Source organism: Dipodomys spectabilis, unplaced genomic scaffold, assembly GCF_019054845.1.
Source record: "Dipodomys spectabilis isolate Male_0828 unplaced genomic scaffold, ASM1905484v1 ptg000496l, whole genome shotgun sequence".
Classification (NCBI taxonomy): domain Eukaryota; kingdom Metazoa; phylum Chordata; class Mammalia; order Rodentia; family Heteromyidae; genus Dipodomys; species Dipodomys spectabilis.
Genome location: NW_024871173.1, coordinates 864 through 23,919, shown reverse-complemented (window position 1 = coordinate 23,919; position 23,056 = coordinate 864). Strand labels below are relative to the sequence as shown.

The window sequence follows — 23,056 nt, the reverse complement described above, 5'->3', positions numbered from 1 at the left end:
GGTTGGGCCATGTGGGTCTAAAAGCTGACATGCATATTGGGAACTGAACCAGTCAAACCACCCAATGATGTCAAACAACAAATCACGCAAGAACAGGGAGCTGACACAGTTCAGAGGACTCGGGAGCCCTTACCAGGCAGAATCAACACCACAGAGACACAGAGCTCCAAGCTTCACAAAGTCTCCTCCACAAGGCCATCACCACAGCTGATGGGATTACGGGGGGGGGGGGGGGGGGGTAGGGGGGTGGGGGGGGGCGGCTCTCAAAAAGGCAATCCTGTCAGAGTTAGAGGCAACATCATTCATGATATGCCCTGCCCCACCACAGGGTTCCAGGCTGTCTAGAAGTGACCAGTCCTTCGACGGCTTGTACCGAAATGATCTAAGGCTGCTCATTTGCATTAGGTGAAAATGATGAGAAACAGAATTTGTGACAGTTTGGTCTAGACCCAGGACCCAGTCTTTGATTTCACTGTCCTGCCTGAGTGGCACTTGGGTGAGACTGAGGCTGTCCTTGCTCAGATGTCTCAGAAGACAGGAAGTACTCCTAGAAAAGTAACCTAGAAAACACACAGCCCTCGTAGAAAAGGCCTCAGGAACACAATAATCATTGATTCTAAGGGTGAAGAGAAATTATTGAAGACCACCTGGCAATGTTCGTATAAGCAAACTGAAGTCCAAGATCAGATGCCTATTGTTTGAACGGAGACTGCTCACAGTCCCTAGCCCTCTGCTTCAACAAGACAATCAGAAGTAGATAGCTCGGCATAATCTGTCCCCAGTGGAAAGTAATAAGTGCTCTTTCTACTGCCCGTGGTGGGGGTGCCACCATCCTGCAATGGAAGAAAATCACTAGCTTCCAGGAGTGGAGGTGCACACCTGCGATCACCAGTTTTGGGAGGCTGAAATAGGAAGATCACAAAGCAGTCAGGCCGAGCCTGTCTTTAGAAAAGTAAGATGGACACTGGTGGCTCATCCCTGTAACTTAGCTACTCAGGAGGCTAAGATTTGAGGTTCATGGTTTGGAGCCAGCCCAGGCCAAAAAAAAAAGTCTGTGAAACTCTTACCTCCCATTAACCACCCCAAATCCAGAAGTGGAATTGTGGTTCAGGTGGCAGAACACTAGTCTTAAGCAAAACAGCTCAAGGGCAGTGCTCAGGCCCCAAGTTCAAGCCCCAGGATCAACAGATATACACACGTGTATACGTACATAGGTATATATGTGTGTGTGTATATATATGTATATACACACACACACACACACACGTACATGTGCATACGCGCATGGGATGTATATATGACGAGGAGAAGCCAGGCGGTGGCGGCAAGACGGGAGGGCAGGGCAAGCTGGGACCCGGGAAACCAGCCTGGAGCAGGTCCAAGGCAACTATGAGTGGGAGTCACTGCGCAGTCAGGTTTTGTTTGGGGCAGTCACAACACATTCCATCTGGCCTGCTCCACCAGGGCCTCCGGCCCTCAGCTGAAGTGGAGCTCTGAGTCATCACCCCTCGGTGAGCTGCGGCCAGCAGGGAGGGCAGCCTCCCTTGGGCACGTTGGACACGGTCCCAGAATGCCAGGCCGCTGACTCGAAAGCACAGCCACGGCGGCCAGCGCCTCCCACCCCACCTGTGGCCTCTTGTCCCCTCCCACAGTGCACTGAGAGACTCAGGGAGATAATAAGCAGGACCCACAACTTTTCTGTGAGAGTTCCACCAACAAGGACATAGAGATAACAGCTCAGCCCGATGATGCTGGAGAGGAGTAATCATAAGAGCGTGTCCACGCAGCTGAATAAACCATCGTGAATAAATTACATGAGCATGTCCACGTAGCTGAATAAACCATCATGAATAAATTACGTGTGTCCACGCAGTTGAATAAGCCATTGTGAATAAATTACATGAGCATGTCCACAGTTGAATAAACCATTGTGAATAAATTATGTGAGTGTGTCCACACAGTTGAATAAACCATCGTGAATAAATTACATGTGTGTATGGGCTGGGAAGATGGCTCAGTGGTAGAGCGCTTGCTTTGCAGGCATGAGGCCCTGGGTTCGATTCCTCAGCACCACAGAAGCAAAAAGAAAAAAGCCAGAAGTGGCGCTGTGGCTCAAGTGGTAGAGCGCTAGCCTTGAGCTGAAGAGGTGAGGGACAGCGCCCAGGCCCAGAGTTCAGGCCCCACGACCGGACCCAAAAAAAAAAAAAAAAAAAAAATTACATGTGTCCATGCAGTTGAGAAAACCATTGTGAATAAATTATGAGTGTGTCCACACAGTTGAATAAACCATTGTAAATTACATGTCCACACAGTTGAATAAATAATTGTGAATAAATTATGTGTCCACGCAGTTGAATAAACCATTGTGAATAAATTATGTGTGTGTACACGCAGTTGAATAAATAATAGTGAATTACATGTGTCCAGTTAAGTAATTGTGAATAAATTATGTGTGTCCATACAGTTGAATAAACCATCATGAATAAATTACATGAGTGTGTCCATGCAGTTGAATAAACCATTGTGAATAAATTATGTGTGTCCACACAGTTGAGTAAATAATTGCAAATAAATTGTGTGTACACGCAGTTGAATAAATAATTGTGAATAAATTACGTGTCCACAGTTGAATAAACCATTGTGAATAAATTATGTGTGTGTACACACAGTTGAATAGTGAATTATGTGTGTCCACGCAGTTGAATAATTGTGAATTACTTGTGTCCACACAGTTGAATAATCCATCGTGAATAAATTACGTGTGTCCACGCAGTTGAATCAACAATTGTGAATAAATTGTGTCCACAAAGTTGAATAAATAATAGTGAATAAATTACGTGTGTCTACACAGTTGAATAAACCATTGTGAATAAATTACGTGCGTGTATCCACGCAGTTGAATAAACCATTGTGAATTATGTACACACAGTTGAATAAATGTGAATAAATTACGCGTCCACAGTTGAATAAACCATTGTGAATAAATTATGTTTGTACACATAGTTGAATAAATAGTGAATTATGTGTGTCCACGCAGTTGAATAATTGTGAATAAATTACGTGTGTCCACACAGTTGAATAAAGCATTGTGAATAAATTACGTGTGTCCACGCAATTGAATAAATAATAGTGAATAAATTACGTGTGTCCACGCAGTTGAATAAATAATAGTGAATAAATTACATGTGTCCACGCAGTTGAATAAACCATTGTGAATAAATCACGTGTGTCCACACAGTTGAATAAACCATTGTGAATAAATTACGTGCGTGCATCCACGCAGGTGAATAAACCATTGTGGTATCACAAAAAGGCAAAGCACAGCACAGGGATTACTAGACCCAGGCCACGCTGGCAGCACCCTTCCTTCCACCGAGACCCTTTCTAAGAAAGCCCGAGGACTGTGAGAACTCTCAAGGGATGTCAACAGGGAGAGCCAGCCTTCCCTAGAGTGGGAAGACAACATAGTGCAGTACCAGCTGGCTTGCTGCCACTATGAAATGGACACAAGCGGCCTGCACACCAGAAGTCCCAGCCCCACATCAGAGGACAGCCACTTTGCGCTACCCCTCGCTGGTGGCTTGGCCCTGGCTGTGTGCCGGGCCACCTCATCCCACTCACACCAAGCGAGTCCAGATGTCTGGCAAATATTTTATGACTCCCTGGTGGGGTTTGATGGGTTTATGGGTGGAGACCAACTGCATGAATTGAAGATTCAGGAAGATGGACACTCACTGAAACTGCCAACAGTTACATGAACCTCAGAAGGACACGTCTTCACCTTCCCCCATCCAGGGCCACGCACAAAAGGCATGAAGAAGGGCCCCGTACTAGGGTGACTTTCACACAAGACATCAAATCTTGACTGGGCTGGCGGAATGGCCCGGCCACACACATCATCAGGTGCTGGAAATACCCCAAAAGCTCTCCTCCCTATGCAAATACAAGGCTCCACAGCATGCCACACAATGCACAAGAGAAACAAGGAGATAGCCTCCTCCTGTAAGTCACATTGCAAGCTCCGTGGTGGCAAAGCGGCTCTTACACCTCCTCAGGATGCCAACCCGCACAAGCTCAGCTGAGAGAATGAACTCTGGAGTGACAGAGATGTTCCACTGCTGCACTATCGGTGCAGCACTGCCAATACAGTACAGAAGAACTCCGCTTTTTATCAGAGATGTTAATTTCCAGAAACATCACAGAAGACTGGAGGCTGCTTGAATATAGCCCAAGACTTTTACACAACTTACCTTCAGTGGACAATAAACCAAACAAGAAAACAATTCACCTGTTTTCAATGTAGCCTCCTGAGGCTCAGCAGAAATAAATTACTGACTTACGCCAGAAATAACCAGCACATCGCTGCTTCCATGTAAGCACTTTTGCATCCTGAGAGGCATTCCCCTCACCGTCCCATGTCCCGGGAACCCACAAAAAAATGGCCACATAAGACTGGCTTTGGTTCCTTCACAACTTACTGGAACAATCCAGTCAAGGTTTGTTGACAGAGAAACCCTTGGGTTCAAGCCTGAGATACTCTTACTCAGAAATGACCGAAAGGCAGGCTGGGGCACAAACACACATGAGCGTCCTGTTCATTACCTGCCCAAGCAGCTCCTCCAGCAATTCCTTCTACCGAATGCCTTGGAATACCACAACCCGGCCGTAGTTGGCCAGCCATCAGCTCTGCCCGAGCCCCAAGGCTCCCACACAGAGGTCTCTACCAAGCAAACTGTGACTAGTCTAAGGCAAGAAACTTCTTTCCCCCCACTCTCTGAGCCACGGCACCCCAAGCCTGTAAGTAAGAACTGATCATAGCGAAGCACATTCTCGTACATACAAACACTGTTAATAGGCCTAAACCTGACACCGCCTGAAAGGTCTGACAGCTAACAGAAGTGAACGTCACTGCAAGAGGGAAGCAGGAAAGGGAAGACTGCTTCCAAGCCGTCCAATCGTGGAACCACCTCATTTCGTCTCTGAAACGAGCAGCAACTCTGCTTCACGCCAACTTAAAGCGCGCCGGGTGCTGACCAGGCTCACCGCCCCCCCCCCCCCCCCCCCCGGGCACCCACAAGGCCGACCCCGCACTCCAGCGCTGGCGACACTGGCCAGCCACAGGGACGCGGTGTGACAGGCCTTCCCAGGCCGGCGCGCGGAGGGGCGGTGCGGGCGCGGCGCGGGGTGCGGCCGCGGGCTCCTCACCTGTATGCGGGGGTCCAGCTCCTCCTCTTCCCGCGGGGGCACTTTGGCGTCGCCCCCGCGGCCTCGGCCCGCCGCGGGCGGCTCGGCGGCCGGGCTCCGGGGCGCCGCGTCCTCCACCGGCTCCGGCCGCAGCTCGCCCGGCGGGGTCTCCCGGCCCCCGGGGGCCTGTCTGCACTCGGCCATGCTGGGGCCTAGGCACGGGAGGGGGCCGCCATGCCGGCCGGCCGGGCTTCCGGGCCCCGGAGACCCCCGGGGAGAGCTCCTCTTCTCCAGCGCGCAGCGGCGGAAGGCACAGAGGCCGGCGGCCCGCGAACGCCGCCGGAGCCCGCCCGCGCCGGCCGGGGCCGCGGCCTGCGAGCGGGGCCGGACCTGTCAGGAGACAAAAGCCGGGTCGCTCGGCCGCCGGCGAGCGCGCGGCCCCCGCGCGTGCCCCCGGGCCCGGGCCCCGCAGCCCGCCCCGCCGCCCGCCTGCAGCCCGCCTGCAGCCCGCCGCGGCTGTCACCCCGGGCCCGGGCCCCGCCGCCCGCCTGCAGCCCGCCTGCAGCCCGCCTGCAGCCCGCCCCGCAGCCCGCCTGCAGCCCGCCCCGCCGCCCGCCCCGCCGCCCGCCTGCAGCCCGCCTGCAGCCCGCCGCGGCTGTCACCCCGGGCCCGGGCAGGGCCGCCCGCCCCGCCGCCCGCCTGCAGCCCGCCCCGCCGCCCGCCCCGCCGCCCGCCTGCAGCCCGCCCCGCCGCCCGCCCCGCCGCCCGCCTGCAGGCCGCCCCGCCGCGGCTGTCACCCCGGGCCCGGGCAGGGCCGCCCGCCCCGCCGCCCGCCCCGCCGCGGCTGTCACCCCGGGCCCGGGCAGGGCCGCCCGCCGCCACCCCCGGCCGCCCGCAGCCCCAACGCCGGGCGCGAGCCGCGGACTGCTCTGCCTTACCTCAGTTTACCTCTCCATGTGCGGAGCTAACCAGCAGCAAACAATCTTCCCCCGCCCTCCCGGCAACAAGCAGGTCCAACCACAGAACGACCCGGCCGGCAGGAAGCGGAACTGCGTCATGCCACAACAACGCCCTCCCCGCCCCGCCCCCCCCGGCTGGGTCCAGCGAAGCGGCCCCGCCCCGCCCGCGGCCCCGCCCCCGCCCGCGGCCACACCCCGCCCGCGGCCACACCCCGCCCGCGGCCCCGCCCCGCCCCGCCCTCAGCCCCCCGCCCTCAGCCCCGCCCGCGGCCCCGCCCACTGCCCCGCCCCGCCCGCGGCCCCGCCCCGCGGCCCCGCCCCGCGGCCACGCCCCCGCGGCCACGCCCCCGCGGCCACGCCCCCGCCCGCGGCCACACCCCGCCCGCGGCCACACCCCGCCCGCGGCCCCGCCCCGCCCCGCCCTCAGCCCCCCCCCCGCCCACAGCCCCGCCCCCGCGGCCCCGCCCCCGCGGCCCCGCCCCCGCGGCCCCGCCCCCGCGGCCCCGCCCCCGCGGTCCCCCGCCCCCGCGACCACGCCCCCGCGGCCACGCCCCCGCGGTCCCGCCCCGCGACCACGCCCCCCGCGGCCACGCCCCACCGCGCAGCTGCCGTGCAAGATGGTGGCGCGGTGTCCGCCACCGCCTTACGTTTCTCCGATTCCCCGTCGACTACCGCCAAGGATAACGGTGAAGCCAACGTGAGCGCGCAGCCCCGAGGAAGCCGGAATCCTCCTGAGGTGTTAGCCGTGACGCGAAGGCCACAAAACGACAGCGGGTAGAGTGCCGCCATCTTGCTTTACGGTACACAGACGCCAGCGCGCCGGAAAGTCACTTCCTGCCTCGGCCGGAAGTGAGTGCCGCACTTCCGCGGGCGGCGGGCGCTGCCGCCCGGCCCGTGGGCGCGGGGAGCCGCGGGGCGGGGCCGCGGTCGGGGCGGTCGGTCCGCTCGGAGCGCCGCGCGGCTCCTCGGGTGGGCCGCGGTGGGGCAGCCGCGCGGCCGTCCCCGCGCTCGCCCGGCGGCCTCGCGGCGTCGGGGCCGCGGCCGAGGAGCCGCCCTCGGACGCCCGGCGGGGCGTGAGGCCCCGCGCTCGACCCTCCGCACCAGCGGCGCGGGGAGCCAGAGAGGCGAGGACGGCCCGGCGGCAAAAACGCCAAGTTCTGAGGACTGGTCAGTGCTTGGCTTGCGCGGGCGAGCGCCCTGCGAGCGCTGCTGGTGCACACAGACAGACAGACAGACAGACACACACACACAGAGACAGACTCACATACACAGACACACACACACATGCCACACCCATACCACACACACACACAGACACACAGACAGACACACACACATACATACACACACACCACACAGACACATACACACACACAGACACCATACACATACATACACACATACCGCACACATGCATACACATACACTACACACACAGACACACAGAGACACCACACACACACACACACACATACATACACCACACAGACACACCACACACATACCACACACACACACCACACACACACAGACACACAGACACCACACACATACACATACACCACACACACAGACACACACAGAGACACCACACACAGACACACACACATACATACACACACCACACAGACACACACACAGACACCACACACATACATACACACATACCACACACATGCATACACATACACTACACACACAGACAGACACACAGAGACACCACACACATACAGACAGACACACACACATACATACACACACACCACATAGACACATACACACACACAGACACCACACACATACACACATACCACACACATGCATACACATACACTACACACACAGACAGACACACAGAGACACCACACACACACACAGAGACACATACATACACACATACCACACAGACACACCACACACATACCACACACACACACCACACACACACAGACACACAGACACCACACACATACACATACACCACACACACAGACACACACAGAGACACCACACAGACACATACACACACCACACAGACACACACACATACATACACACACACCACACAGACACACACACAGACACCACACACATACATACACACATACCACACACATACATACACATACACTACACACACAGACACACACAGACACATACATACACACATACCACACAGACACACCACACACATACCACACAGACACACCACACACATACCACACACACACACCACACACACACAGACACACACACAGACACACACACAGACACACACACAGACACACATACCACACAGACACACCACACACATACCACACAAATACACATACACCACACAGACATACACACACCACACATAGACACCACACAGACACACACACCACACATAGACACCACACACACAGACACACACACCACACACATACACCACACATACACACATACACACATACCACACACACATACCACACACACACACCACACACACCACACACACACACATACACACAGACACACACAGACACAGACATACACACATACCACACACAGACACACATACCACACACAGACACACACACCACACACAGACACACCACACACACATACACGCACACACACAGACACCCACACCACACACACAGACAGACCACACACACATACGCACACACACACACATACACACACACCACACACAGACACACACCACACACAGACACACACCACACACACAGACACACCACACACACAGACACACACACCACACACATGCACACACACACACAGACACACCACACACATGCACGCACAGACACACCACACACATGCACGCACACACAGACAACCACACATGCACGCACACACAGACACCACACACACATGCACGCACACACAGACACACCACACACATGCACGCACACACACACAGACACACCACACACATGCACCCACAGACACACACCACGCACACACAAACACACCACACAGACACGCACACACCACACAGACACACACACAACACACAGACATGCACACACACCACAGACACACCACACACACACCACACACACCACACAGACACACCACACACAGACACACCACACACAGACACACCACACACAGACACACCACACACAGACACACACACCACACACATGCACACACACTCCACACACACACACACACAGACACGTTGGTGCGTGGGAACGCAGTTCGGCCTGTTAGTGGTCTACCCTCGGTGAAACAAGACAACTCCATGGTTGTTTTCACCAGTGAAGAAGGCTTTATTCAGGGCCTTAAACATAAATATCACGGTGTGGGAGGGAGCTGGGGCTTGATACCGCCTGGAGGACTAGCTTTACAAGCCAAGAATCGGTGAGTGGAAGGCTTGAGAAACGGCTAGGGAGCGAGGGCTGGGCCACCCTGCCAGGATTCCTGCTGCCTGGCCAGGGTGATGAGCCCGACCTTTGCCCAGGACACACAGGTAGGTGAGGATCCCCATTACATGTCTAGTATCAAGTAGCTCCTGGATGGGGAGGGAATTCTGCCTGCAGAACTTGAGTTTACAAGATTGTTCGCTGTTAAACCTCGGTGGTGGTTCTGTGGTGCTTTCTGAGACCAGGAGATAGAGACCCTATCCTTCCCGATGCTTACATTTCAAAGGAATGGCTCTCTGGTTGTTGAGAATGATGCCCCTAAATTGTGATATGCAAACATCTTAAAAGGATAACTGTAGGCATTTTTAGTACTATAAGAAAGAGATATCAGAAGTCAATTACTAGGTGTTGGCCATATTAAATAGCAAGTTCTGGTGACAGCACTGTGCTTTCTCAGGCTGGTGTCATTTTAGGGACATGACCATTGCTGCTAGCTAGAAGCAGAAAAGTCTGTTTTTCTTTGCTTTTATGCTGGCCATGGAGCTTAAGTATGGGTCTGGGCACTGCCCCTGAGCTTTTGTGCTCAAGGCTGGCACTCAGCCACTTGAGCCACAGCTCTACTTCTGGCTTTTTGGTGCTTAATTGGAGGTGAGAGTCTCAAAGGATTTCCTGACTAGCTTTGAACTGCAGCCCTCAGATCTCAGCCTTTTGAGTAGCTAGAGTTATAGGTGTGAGCTACCAGTTTAAAACAGAAGTTTGGATGGCGGCAGTCTATGCCACAAGTTCTACATTTCTTAGTCCTTTCCTTCCATCCCCTGGCCCCAGGAATAATCACTTTTTTTAAAAAAGGGGGGGAGGGTTTGCTGGGCACCAGTGGCTCACACCTCTAATCCTAGCTACTCAGGAAGCTGAGATCTGAGGATTGTGGTTCAAAGCCAGCCCGGACAGAAAAGTCTGTGAGAGACTCTTACCTCCAATTAACCAGCTGAAAACCCCAAGTGGTACTGTGCTCAAGTGGTAGAGTGCTAACCTTGAGCTGAGGAGCTCAGGGACAGCGCCCAGATCCAGGGTTCAAGCCTCACAACTGACACACACAAAAAAAGGTTGAGAACACAGCTCAATAGTAGAGTGCTTGCCTAACATGCAGGAGCTTCTGAGGGAGAAGGGTAGGACCAAATATATCCCTTCTAAAAAGAAAACGTAAAATGTTTGGGGGGCTCCTGGGCTCATACTTGTAATCCTAGCTATTCAGGAGGCTGAGATCTGAAGATGTTTTTGAAGTCAGCCCAGGCAGGAAAGCCCACAAAAGTCTTATCTTGAGCTAACCATCAAAAAGTGTGATATAGAACTGTGGCTCAAGAACAAAAGTGCCGAAGGACAGCGCCCAGGCCTCAGGTTCAAAATTGCCCAGGGACAGCGCCCAGGCCTCAGGTTCAAAATGCCCAGGGACAGCGCCCAGGCCTCAGGTTCAGAATGCCCAGGGACAGCGCCCAGCCCCCCGGTTCAAGCTCCAGGACAGGCACACTGAAGAGGAAAAGAAGGAACTTTTTCCAAAAAATGGAAAGTTTCAGTTTTAAAATGCCAGAGTGACCTGTGCCATTTCATTTGATCAGTAGGACCCTAAGTCTTAGATAGCTCAAATGTATAATTCCACAGTCTTCTATGTCTTTTTTTTAAATTAAGGGGTCATACAGCCCATATTAAAATAATATAGAGAAGTCACAAATGCAGTTTACTTGTTCTATACTACTTTAATTTTGTAACACTGGAATTTCACTGCCGTGACTCGGTTTAACCCACTGTCTCCTACCTACCCTACCCTGAACTTCTCAACCATTCTTGTTCAGCACTACTACAGTTCCTGGTATCCTACCTGTGTCCACAGACTCTGATACCTGTGCATCCATGAATCCTTAGCAATTCAAGCTGCTTTTACTTGTCCAGGTCTTTGATGGATTTGGGTGGTGGGAAAATACAAACTCCCTTAAGGATCCCATCCTAAAGTTCAGCAGCATTTGTTGTTGTTGTTGTTTTGTACTAAGGACTGGACGTGGGGCCTGTCTGCTGCAAGGCAGGTGCGCTACCACTTGAGCCACTTGCTCTGTCCGCTCTTCTGTTTTTCGAACAATGTCTCTAGCTGACGAGGCCTACACGGCATTCCTGATGTCCTCACTCACCTCCTGGAGTTAATTCTCAGCCACTGGAATCAATTGTAATTTTTGTCATATATAGGTCATAATTTCCCAGGGTTTTTTCTGCTAGGTTGGATGATGTTCCATTGCTAATTAACCCACAAGAAGTAAGACTTAAGGGGTGGCTCAAGTGGTAGAGCATCAGCCATGAGCAAACAATCTGAGCGAAAGCTTGAGGCATCAAGTTCAAGCCCTGGAACTGGCTAAATTAAAACAAACTGGCTAGTGATTTCCATTATTGGACAGTATAGTTTAGGGAATGCCTTTATCATAATGATCTCGTACACACTCAACTTTGACATCTTCAGTACAACACAAAAATACTTCTCAGTACCCACTGCCATTACTGTCATCTCTACTTCTTCACTTCCTGTTTGTTTTTGCAAAAGATTTATGCCCCCATAAAATCCGTATCAACTTCTGCTGCCAGTCTACAGAAATTGCAAATCTAAATCACAGACATCTGGCTCTGGGTTATTTATCTTATTTTGTATCTTCTCAAGTCAACATCCTGGGTTTCTTCTTTGGTAGTCAGCTACTGCATTCCTTCACAGACTGTTTTTACTGTCTATTATGTGCCAGAACTTCAGGTTGTGATTTTTGTTGTTGTTGTTGGTTGTGGGGCTTGAACTCAGGCCTGGGCGCTGTTCCTGAGCTGGGTTTCTTTGGTAGTCAGCTGGTGCATTCCTTCACAGATGGTCTTTACTATTATGGTGATTTAAAAGAAAGTTGGGGTTGTTTTTTGTTTTTTTTTTGGTCTGTCATGGGACTTGAAATCAGGGCCTGGGCGCTGTCCTTCAGCTCTTCAGCTTAAGGTTAGCACTCTACCACTTGAGCCACAGCACCACTTTCCGGTTTGGAGATCAGTCTTATGGACTTTCCTGCCCGGGCTGACTTTGAACTGCAGTCCTTAATCTCAGCCTCCTGAGTAACTGGGATTACAGGTGTGAGCCACTGGCACCCCGCTGTGCTATATACTTTTCCTGAGCTTTGGACAGTCTCATGCTGTGTATTTTCCTGAGCACCCTCGCCCAGGTGCGTGACTCCAGCCCCACTGTGGATGAATATTACTTCTTCCATGGTGCTGTGTCCATACATTCCTCATAGATCACACCCTGAGATCCAGAAGTCTCACAAATGCCACTGGTTTGCTCCAGATTTGCTAGATTGCATCCCCTTTTTCTAAATCCTACCCTTCATTTAAAATGTTGAGAAATGCTTTGATAACATTTTAATTGCATTTTCTTTCATCACTTTTGATGGAAAATGTCTGAGAGAGATCTTAGTGCTTTTGCTTCAGCTTAGCCCTGATTCCACCCTACTTCAAGAAGCTTCTGCATTGGCTCTGTTTAGTAGCACTTTCAGTGATGATAGAAATTTCTACATTTTCATCTGTCAGTAGGATAACTACTAGCCGTGTGTAGTTCTTTTTTTATTTTATTTTTTATTTTTATTTTTTCCGTGTGTAGTTCTTGAGCTCTGAAAATGTGGTTTGACTGGGGAACTAATTTCATTTGGATGTTGTAGGGGAGAGCAGGACACTGTGTCCCTTTGTTTTCTTGGCTGGGTCTAACTTCCTGGATTCAGGATCCTCAACCTCTTGAGTCCCTGGGATTTGAAGATTTGAACCTCGATCCTCAGATTCTAGCCTCTTGTCCAGGCTGGACTGGCACCACCAGAGTACCAAGGGAGGAAGGGGGAAACCATGGTTTTAGAAGAGACCTGCTTCCTTTTCCTTCCTTCCTTCCTTTCCTCCTTCCCTCCCTCCTTCCTTCTTTTTTTCCTTCCCTTCCTTCCATTCCTTCCTCTGGGTTCCAGTACTAGGGGTTGAACGCAGGGCTTGGGTAATTTCTCTTGGCTTTTCTGAAAGGGTGTTCCTTTACCACTGAGCTATACCCCCACTTCCTGCTTTTTGGTGGTTAATTGGAGGTAAGCATCTCATGATAGACTTTACAACCCCAGCTGGTTTCAAACTGTGGTCCTAGATTTCGGCTTTTGAGTAGCTAAGATTAGAAGCATGAGCCGCTGCTAGCCAGCTGCCCTGCACTGGTCCGCAGCCCTTCACTCAGCAGGCATCTCTGACATGGGTGGAGTCAGGGAGCCCAAAGGCTCCACGAGCAAGAAATTGGATATTATTATATTATCTAATATAATGTTGTTGACCGTTTTCTCTGCTGTTTTCCTGTTTTGCTTCTGTCTTCTACCATCTATTCTAGCTTACACTTATTCTGCCTCCTATTCCCACTTCTTTTTGGGAGGAGGATGGGCTTGAACTTGGAGCCTGGCCACTGCCCTGGAGCATCTTTGCTCTACCACTTGAGCCACAGTGCCACTTTCAGCTTTTTGATGGTTAATTGGAGAAAAGAGTCTCACAGGCTTTCCCCTCCCAGCTGGCTTTGAACCGTGACCCCCAGGTCTCAGCCTCCTGAGTAGCTAGGGTGACAGGCGTGAGCCACCAGCGCCCGGCTCCTTCCCCCATTTCTTTTGCCGTCCTGCTTCTTCAGGTAGTGATCACGTATCTGGTCCGTTGGGCCAGCTCTGCACTATTTTTGTTTTAGTTCTACCGATTAACCTCTGTTGCTATCTCATTCTGCTTAAGATGCAGGCAGAGTGGGGGCGCTCACTTCAATGCCTGGCATCTCCACGCCAAGTGCTGTCCACGCCTAAGCAGAGGTAAGCCACTCACATGACAGTGGCCTTCAGTGCGTCCCCGTCTCTCCCCTCTTCAAACGGTGGTTTCCAGTCAGTTTGGGACATTTGCCCTGGAACCCACACCAAGACTACGTGGCGCCTCAAAGCCCAGTACTGCCCAGTGGACCGTCAGAATGCTCTTTGCAGAGCCTGGAGCCGCGGGGAAGCAGGCTTTGTATTCACAGCCGGTGGCTTTTTGATGTGAACGGCCCATTGTGTCAGCTGCGACTTTGTCTTCTCAGACCTGTGGAGTGAGTGATCCAAGAGCCAGTTGGGTTCATAACTCCAGGTCTCTCACCTCTTCTGTGTCAGTCTTATTCACTCTTTGCTGTGACACAATACCGGAGAAAATCCACTTAAAAGACAAAACGTTTATTTTGAGTGATGGTGTCAGAGGTCTCTTCTTATCGTGGATCGCCTCCGTGGCTTTGGAGCCGAGTGGGGCAGAATGCATTGCAGTGGGTAGGAGGTGACGGAGCAGAGCCTCATCTCAGGGCAGCAGAAAGCGGAGAGAGGAAGAAAGGGTCTTCTGGGGGCGATATACCCTCTTCCAAGGGATGCCCTCAGGGCAAGCAAACCCGTGAAACTGCAGCATTCCCTCAACCACCCTGCTGGTAGAACACCGCTGCACTAGGCCAGACCCTTCGAGCCTTCCCGCTTTCTCAGGATAGACCCAGGGTCCTATGTCTTGTCCTGCCAGAGCCTGGCTCCAGTGCTGTCCCACATCGCTCTGCTGGAGCGTGAGTGCAGGCATCATGCTCAGTAGAGAAGGGGGTGTGTGGTGGGGGAGGGGGGACCCTGGGCTCTCAGGTTCACGGCGGGCGAGGGCCTGCATTTATACTGCACTCTGGCACATTCTAACAGTCTGCTTTCAGAGGAAGCCAAAATTCCTGCCTCCAGTGCTAAGTATTTGCTCTGCCATACATGCTTCTTTAGAACTCCGCTGACCCCTTTCTTCAGGAGGACTAACGCAGTCTGGCTTCGCTAGAGCCCTTCTTGCCTCCATGCTGCGTTCCTTGTAATCCCAGGAGCCAGGATATGGGGCATCTCCTCACACCTTCTCGGTACCTGGGGGCTGGTGTCCCGGCTCAGAGGAGGAGCTCACTGCTCCTGCCGAGGAGGCGGACCCCAGGGACTCAGGGGCAGACACCCCGGGACAGGCCTCCTCTGGGGCAGCTGGGAGCAGCGCCGGGTGGCTTTTGCTGCAGTGAGCCGCAACGCTGCCTGGCTTCTCGAAGCGCTTGCCGCAGAAGTCGCATGGGAAGCGCAAGGTGGCTGCTGTCTCTGCATGCTTACGCCGGTGCCAGTTCAGGGAGGCCTTCTGGCGGCAGGTGAACCCACAGATCTCACACCTGCAGCAGGGCGGGGAGGGAAGGAAGGGGCTTCGGGCTCCAGGGATTCCTCCTGTACCCCACTGCCAGGCTGCCAGTGCCGCCCCCACGGCCTGACACCCACTGCCAGGCTGCCAGTGCCGCCCCCGTGGCCTGACACCCACTGCCAGGCTGCCAGTGCCGCCCCCACGCCCCCGACACCCACTGCCAGGCTGCCAGTGCCGCCCCCACGGCCTGACACCCACTGCCAGGCTGCCAGTGCCGCCCCCACGGCCTGACACCCACTGCCAGGCTGCCAGTGCCGCCCCCACGGCCTGACACTCACTGCCAGGCTGCCAGTGCCGCCCCCACGGCCTGACACCCACTGCCAGGCTGCCAGTGCCGCCCCCACGGCCTGACACTCACTGCCAGGCTGCCAGTGCCGCCCCCACGCCCTGACACCCACTGCCAGGCTGCCAGTGCCGCCCCCACGGCCTGACACTCACTGCCAGGCTGCCAGTGCCGCCCCCGTGGCCTGACACCCACTGCAGGGGTTTCTCCCCGGTGTGGATGCATCAGACACCTCCCCACACCCTCCCCCCCACGGCCCTGAGACCCTCCTTCCCGACACTCACTGCAGGGGTTTCTCCCCGGTGTGGATGTGTCTCAGACACCCCCCCCACCCCCCCCACACGTGGCCTGCAACCCTCCTCCCTGACACTCACTGCAACTGCAGGGGTTTCTCCCCGGTGTGGATGCGTCTCAGATACCCCCCCACACCCCCCCCCCCCCCCACGGCCCTGAGACCCTCCTGACACTCACTGCAGGGGTTTCTCCCCGGTGTGGATGCGTCTGTGGATGACGAGGTTGCTGCTGGTGCGAAAAGACCGGGCACAGAACTCACAGATGTAGTCGCGGGTGTCTGTGGGCACAGGAGGGGAGCTCCAGCCACACCCTCCTTGCCACCCCTGCCCGCCACTTCTGAGGCAAGGCACAGTGCCGCCGGGCAGGAGCCTGAGCTCCGGGAGCGGTCCAGACAGCTGAGCGAGGCAGGCACACAGGAAGCGCGCCCGGCTAGACTGCTGCATGGTCATCAGCTGCGCTCTCTCCAAGTGGAGGTGACCTGGGTCCCTCCGCGGAGAGTCAGGGAGTGGAATGCCTAGTCCGTGTGCATGGTTAGGAAGCGGCTCATGCAAGCGGAGGGTCAGGGACTGGAATTATAGTTTAAGCCCAACCCCGGGGACCCCGCACGTGGAATCATCTTCCCAGCAGGCTGGCCGACCTTACCGCTCCACATCCCCTTCCCTGCCTTTCAGGCCACTAATCTCTCCTTTTCCTGTACCAACCCTTCCTATTGGCTCCAGTAGCCCCTGCCTGTTGCCATGGTTACTGCGTCTCCAACAGCTCTCACGGGCTGCTGTGGCTTTCTCCTGTACCACAGCCTACAGTGCAACAGCTGTCCTTGCTTCCCTGAGTGCCTTCAGGCCTCTCCACTAACCACGCAGCCTCCCCCTGGGCTCCCGGCTCCACGCCGTCCACCCGCAGCCACCATCCTGCCTTGGGGCAGCCTCACCCCCTTCGGTCCCGGACACCCCTCAGCCGCTCCCAGGGGACACAGGAGCCCTCCTACCTGTGACCAGGCTCCTCTACCTGGCCCCAGGGTGGTGACCTCGTGACTCCAGACCCCCAGCCCCAGCCCATTACTGCCTCTGCTCTGCTGAAGCCCAGTACAACCCCCCGGCCTGCTCCAGACCTGAACCCAGGGCGGCACGGCTCCCCGTGACCTCTCCTTGCGCCCGGCCCTGTGCGTGCGCTCCCCTGGCTAGGTCTCTCTCTGCACCTTCTCCATCCGCATTCAGCAGTGCTCTTATGCTTTAAAGTCAACGTGGGCATGAGCCTCCCACTGTCTACACTGTCTGGAGCCCGCTCCATTCTGGCTGTCCTCGCTACACTTCAACCATTTGCCGGTTCTGTCTTGTTCTCTAAGCTAGGAAGATGTCAGGGCTACGTTTGGTGGGATGTTCGAACCCTCACCTTAGTGTGCCCTGGCTGGCAAGTCGCTTTCTGCACTTGTGTCTTCAAATGCCTCTTCCGTTCCCTTCCTCTCCTCCCACCTCAGGCCTTTTCTCCACTACCTCCCTACGCAGAACATTCTAGCCGTACACGCTAGCTGTACATCTCGCTCAAATTCTACATTCACGTCTTCTGGAATACCTAATCACCTTCTCTGATTTCAGGACCTCACACCATGGTCTGCCTAGCTGCTCGGGCTGGAGTCCTGAGTCTCCCCAAGCTCCTTGTCTGCCTTGGGACTAGCCCACTCTTACCCACCCAGCCTGTCTGCCACCACCTGCACACACTCGAGCCTCCAGCCACGGCTCACCAACCAGCATCACCATCCACGCGCACGAGCTCAGGAGCTCACCTGCCACCAACGCCCAGTTCCACCCATCTGCAGGCCCTGCTCTCCTCTCCACACAGCAGGTACAACAATCTTTTTGAAAGTCAGAGCCAACCTTATCTCTGATGGTCTCCTCGCACTCAAAGCTAGAGATGCCATCCTGACTCTGACCTTTCTAATGTGTGCTTAGAACACACCAGACCCCCGTTCCTCACTCCTCTCAGGTCTTCGCTGAGTCTTCCTTCTCCTTGCTGGTACCAGGGCTTCACCCTCCCTCGCTAGCCTGGTAACACGAGCCACTCCTCCAGCGCCACTTGTTGCTGGCTAATTGGAGTCATGGGAACTTTTCCACCTGACTAACTTCAGACCACAGTCCGCTGGCTCTCAGCCTCCTGAGTAGCTAGGTGTGAGCCACCAATGTCCAGCAACGTTTCTACAGAAGCAGCTTGTCCTTCGTGTTCTGCTCTTCTGGCTTTCAGTGATGTCTCACAGGAGCGTATGCTACCTTCTTTGTTCATGACCTTAGCGGCAACTACAAGTCTTGAGCAGACACGTGGACGTGGAATGGGGGAAGAGAGTCGTTGCTCAGGGGAGGGAAGGGCGCCACCGCACCACAGCGGGGCAGCGCAGCGCCGGCACTCACCACTGTGCAGCTTCACGTGCTCCTTCAGGTGCTTCTTAAAGTTGAAGGACTTCCCGCAGGCCGGCTCCGGACAGCAGAAGGACTTCTGGTGGAGGTGCTGGTACTTCTTGTGGTGCTGCAAGGAAGGTAGCGGTGGAGAAGGTGTGGGGGACTGGCTGAGCTGACCCAGCCGGCCGGGGCCCCAGACACCCTCCTCCTCCCCACACCGCAGCCATCCACCGTCGCCTGACCCTGACCCCGTCCTCACCTAGCCAGCCTACCAAACTGCCCTGTGGTGTGCTTGCCTCCCATCCGCCCACTTCCTCGCCACACCCTGCAACGCTTTGCAGTGTTCCTGTGCCAGGTACCTCTCTGGGCACATTCCTCCTTCCCAGCACAGGTCCAGTCAGCGGAAGGAGCACTGGGTGACCGTGTTTATTCCATCAACATGCCGCTCGCTCTCACGCTCTCTCTCTAAAATAACTTCAATGGGTAAGGGCTTTGTTCCCCCTCCCCTTTTTCTAAGTGCTAAAGATCTCATCTAGGGCCTCGAATACTGTAGACAAGTGTTCTACCACTCAGCTATACCCAGCCTAGGCAATGGGCCTACATCAACTTTAATCCTCCATTTATCTTTTCATCTGATCTAGTTTTGCATCTTGGATCATCATCATATTAGAGCTCTCTCGCCTTTTCCATGATCCTGGTTTACCTCCAATTTAGTCTCCTCCACAAAGCTCAAGCATGACCTGTTCCTGCCAAATGTCCTTCTTACAGTCTCAATGTTGCGTTGGGACTTTCCCCCGTTTCTCCACCACGCCTTGCAGTCCCTTTGGCTCTCGGCCCCTCACCCTCAGGGCCTGCTCCGCTAAAGGTCCAGGCCCAAACTCCCTGTGTGGTGTGGAGCCGCCCCTGCTCAGGAGATGCCTCTCAAGCCACGTGGGCCAGGCGGGCTGGGTCGGGGCTCAGAGCGCCAGCTAGCACCAGCAATGTGTGCCTCGGGGCCAAGTGGGAATAACATCAGCACCGTGTCCCTCCCCGGGGCTGTGGTGAGGGCCAGGGCTCACATGCAGCAAGTGCCTGCAACGTCGCTATCAGGCCACAGAGCCCGAGGAAGCTGGCACTGAGCGGCACTGGACCGGGGTGCTGCGTGCCTGAAGCTTCGTGTTCTGCCTCCCGGTCATTTAACGATTATTACAGGAAAGCTGTTTGCTTCTGGACTCCAAATCCCAACAACCCCAGATTGTCTCCTCCCCTGCCTTTTGTTGTTCTTTTAGTGGTGCCAGGGACACATCCAGGTCCTTGTGCATGGCAGACACTGAGCTATGCCCCTATGGGCTTCCTTTCTTCAGCTTTTCCCTGCGCATTGGCCGTAGGCCTCAATCTCGCCCCTCACATTCAGATACTGCCGGTTGGAGAAGATCCTTCCGCAGCCAGGGAAGTCACAAGGCATCAGCTCTCTCCTGGCAGCTTTCCTGAGGGAGGAAAGTAAGAAACAGCAGGACTCCTACCTGCTCTCCTTTCCTCCTCTCTCCCCTCCTCTTCCCAGAGTCTACCCCCCAAATCCTACCGAATTCTCTTGGGTCCAATCTGTGCAGTGTCCTGGTCTCGGGCTGGGGCTGACCGCGCCCGGCTCCCAGGGCTGTGGGCAGCAAAGAAGGAGCAGAGGGCCTCTAGGGAAGCGCATACAGGACACCCCTGCACTCCACCTGGGCCCACAGGTTACCTGGCCAGAGGCTCCGTCTGCCCGGCTGTCAGAGGGGTCCTGCTCACATCAACTCCGGAGCCGGCTGCGAGTGCGGGTGAAGAGCAGCCAGCAAGAGGAGTGGGGAGAGCCTCCGGCGCCTCAGCCGGGGAGCCAGCAGGGGCGCGGGGGTGGCCGGCCGACATCTGGTTCACTGCTAAAAGGAGAACCGGGGGTTGGACGTGACCCCTCCCCAGCCTTAACCGCAGCTGACAGATCTCAGATCCCCGTCACATCCGGCTTTGCCCCTGCTCACGGCCTCCATCTCCCCCACCCCCGCCACAAGACCGCCCCACAAGCCTGCCCAGGCCAACGCCGCCCCTCTCCTGTCCCACAACCCCAACTGGCTCATCTGGGGAGGAGCTGTAGGTCCACGGGCTGGCATCGCTGAGCATCTCCTCTTCATCTCCATCATCCTCATCTTCCTCATCTTGTTCCTCTCCAGGGGACGGGACGGGCTCTGCTGGGGGTCCTGCCCCCCTGGAGGCCCACGGAAGGCAAGCATGAGATTCTGCTCCCACCCCTACTATCTGACAAGTCCGGCCTGTCCGGCTCCGCCCAGCCCCCCGCCCATCGCTCACCTGGGCAGTTTGGCTTCTTGAGTTCTCTCTTGCTCAGACCCCAAACCTGTTGGCACAGACAGGGTCAGAGGGAAGGCGCGCTGGGGCCATGCAGGGAGGGGGTTCTGAGGTCTGGAGGAGGAAGGGAGGGCACCGCACAAAGGCTACTGGAACGGGGGAGGGGACTTTTTAAAGTATCACAAGGATACCTTAAAACATATTTCTAATACAATTGCATCGAAAAGCACAGTCCTTCCAGAGACTGATTCCAGCATGCGCCGGTGTATGAGGCCGTTTTTACCCCTAGGCCTGCTTTTTTGTATCTAGGGGTGTGAGACGGTTCTGCCAGCACTGACCCTGCGCAAGCTGGTTCTCAGCTCTCCCCCCCAGCCCAGCCTACCTGCCGGCTTGCTGCGCCTCCTGGCCTCCGGGCGCGGGGCCGGGGGCCTGCGTGGACTCTGTGGACGCTTCCGGGGACGCAGGGCGGACTGTGGGCTCCCAGGTAGAAGGTGTGGCCCGCCGAGCACTCCCACACGAGACCCCCGTCCCGGCCTCGGGGCCCCCGGAGCCCAGGCACCAGGCTGCATTCCCGGCTGTGCGCGTGCGACAGGAGCACCAGGCCCTGCAGGCCCTGGTGCGGCCCCGGGCTGGGGACCTGGAGGGCGGCGCGGGTCAGGCCAGGCCGTGCTGGGAAGAATGCCCCCCCCCCCAGCACCCAGCACCCACCTGCACAGAGGACGCAGCCTGGAGAGGCAAACCTGCGGACAGAGGCTGCGGTCAGAGCTCTCATGGCCCGCCTGGGCGGTCAAGCCCACAGGACCAGGCATGGACGCAGGCCTGGGGGAGGCCAGGGATGGACTGGGGGGCTGAGGATGACTGGGGGAGGCTGGGGATGGACTGGGGGAGGCCAGGGATGGACTGGGGGAGGGCTGGGGGAGGGCTGGGGATGGACTGGGTGAGGGGCGGGGGATGGACTGGGGGAGGGCGGGGGGATGGACTGGGGATGGGCTGGGGGAGGCTGGGGATGGGCTGGGGGAGGGCTGGGGATGGACTGGGGGAGGGCGGGGATGGACTGGGGGGAGGGCGGGGATGGACTGGGGGGCTGAGGATGGACTGGGGGAGGCTGGGGAAGGCTGGGGGAGGGCTGAGGATGGACTGGGGATGGGCTGGGGAAGGCTGGAGGAGGGCTGAGGATGGACTGGGGATGGGCTGGGGAGGGCTGGGGATGTGCTGGGGAAGGCTGGAGGAGGGCTGAGGATGGACTGGGGGAGGCCGGGGATGGACTGGGGGAGGGCGGGGATGGGCTGGGGGAGGGCGGGGATGGGCTGGGGGAGGGCTGGGGATGGGCTGGGGGAGGCTGGGGATGGACTGGGGGAGGCCTGGGGATGGGCTGGGGGAGGGCTGGGGATGGACTGGGGAAGGCTGGGGATGGGCTGGGGGAGGGCGGGGATGGGCTGGGGGAGGGCGGGGATGGGCTGGGGGAGGGCCTGGGGATGGACTGGGGGAGGCCTGGGGATGGGCTGGGGGAGGGCTGGGGATGGACTGGGGGAGGGCTGGGGATGGGCTGGGGGAGGGCGGGGATGGGCTGGGGGAGGGGCTGGGGGAGGGCTGGGGATGGGCTGGGGGGGGGGCTGGGGATGGACTGGGGGAGGGCGGGGATGGGTTGGGGGAGGGCTGGGGGGAGGGCTGGGGAAGGGCTGGGGATGGGCTGGGGGAGGGCTGGGGATGGGCCTGGGGGGAGGGCTGGGGATGGGCTGGGGGGAGGGGCGGGGATGGGCTGGGGACGGGCGGGGATGGGCTGGGGACGGGCCGCCCCGCGCCTCCGCCGCACCGGTCCAGCAGGAAGGCGGCCAGCTGCGAGTGCAGCGCGAAGCCCAGCCGCTCCTTGAGGCGGCACCAGCGCTCCGTGTGGCCGCCCAGGCGCACGCGGCCCTTGCTGCGGCGCGCGTCCAGCTGCCGCCCGCTTCTCCCGCCGCCGCTCGCGGGACGGCGTCCGCCCCGGGGGAGGCCATGGGC

At 56.5% G+C, this 23,056-nt stretch overlaps 2 protein-coding genes across 3 annotated transcripts in view; both read right to left on the bottom strand.

The window, feature by feature from the left end:
- Positions 1–6,214, bottom strand: part of Sh3bp5l (SH3 binding domain protein 5 like) — a 15,313-nt gene extending 9,099 nt beyond the window's left edge. Inside the window, exon 1 of one of the 2 annotated variants that reach the window (XM_042669486.1) lies at positions 6,123–6,214. Coding sequence is in view for 1 of the 2 variants with exons in the window: in XM_042669485.1 (XP_042525419.1) it covers positions 5,206–5,388 (183 nt within the window). In the remaining variant the exon portion in view is untranslated. Of the gene's footprint in view, positions 1–5,205; positions 5,512–6,122 lie in introns of those variants that run through there. The other variant, XM_042669485.1, reaches the window with a different exon arrangement.
- The window catches only part of LOC122098935 (zinc finger protein 692-like), a 25,822-nt gene extending 2,766 nt beyond the window's left edge, over positions 1–23,056 (bottom strand). Inside the window, exons 1-13 of the mRNA XM_042669484.1 lie at positions 22,872–23,056; positions 21,767–21,798; positions 21,441–21,695; positions 21,062–21,107; positions 20,829–20,960; positions 20,463–20,637; positions 20,307–20,378; positions 20,133–20,211; positions 18,758–18,872; positions 16,536–16,635; positions 15,569–15,755; positions 493–500; positions 365–366 (exon numbers count right to left, since the gene is read on the bottom strand). Of these exons, the coding sequence (XP_042525418.1) occupies positions 365–366; positions 493–500; positions 15,569–15,755; positions 16,536–16,635; positions 18,758–18,872; positions 20,133–20,211; positions 20,307–20,378; positions 20,463–20,637; positions 20,829–20,960; positions 21,062–21,107; positions 21,441–21,695; positions 21,767–21,798; positions 22,872–23,052 (1,384 nt within the window). The 5' untranslated portion in view covers positions 23,053–23,056. The remainder of the gene's footprint in view (positions 1–364; positions 367–492; positions 501–15,568; positions 15,756–16,535; positions 16,636–18,757; positions 18,873–20,132; positions 20,212–20,306; positions 20,379–20,462; positions 20,638–20,828; positions 20,961–21,061; positions 21,108–21,440; positions 21,696–21,766; positions 21,799–22,871) is intronic.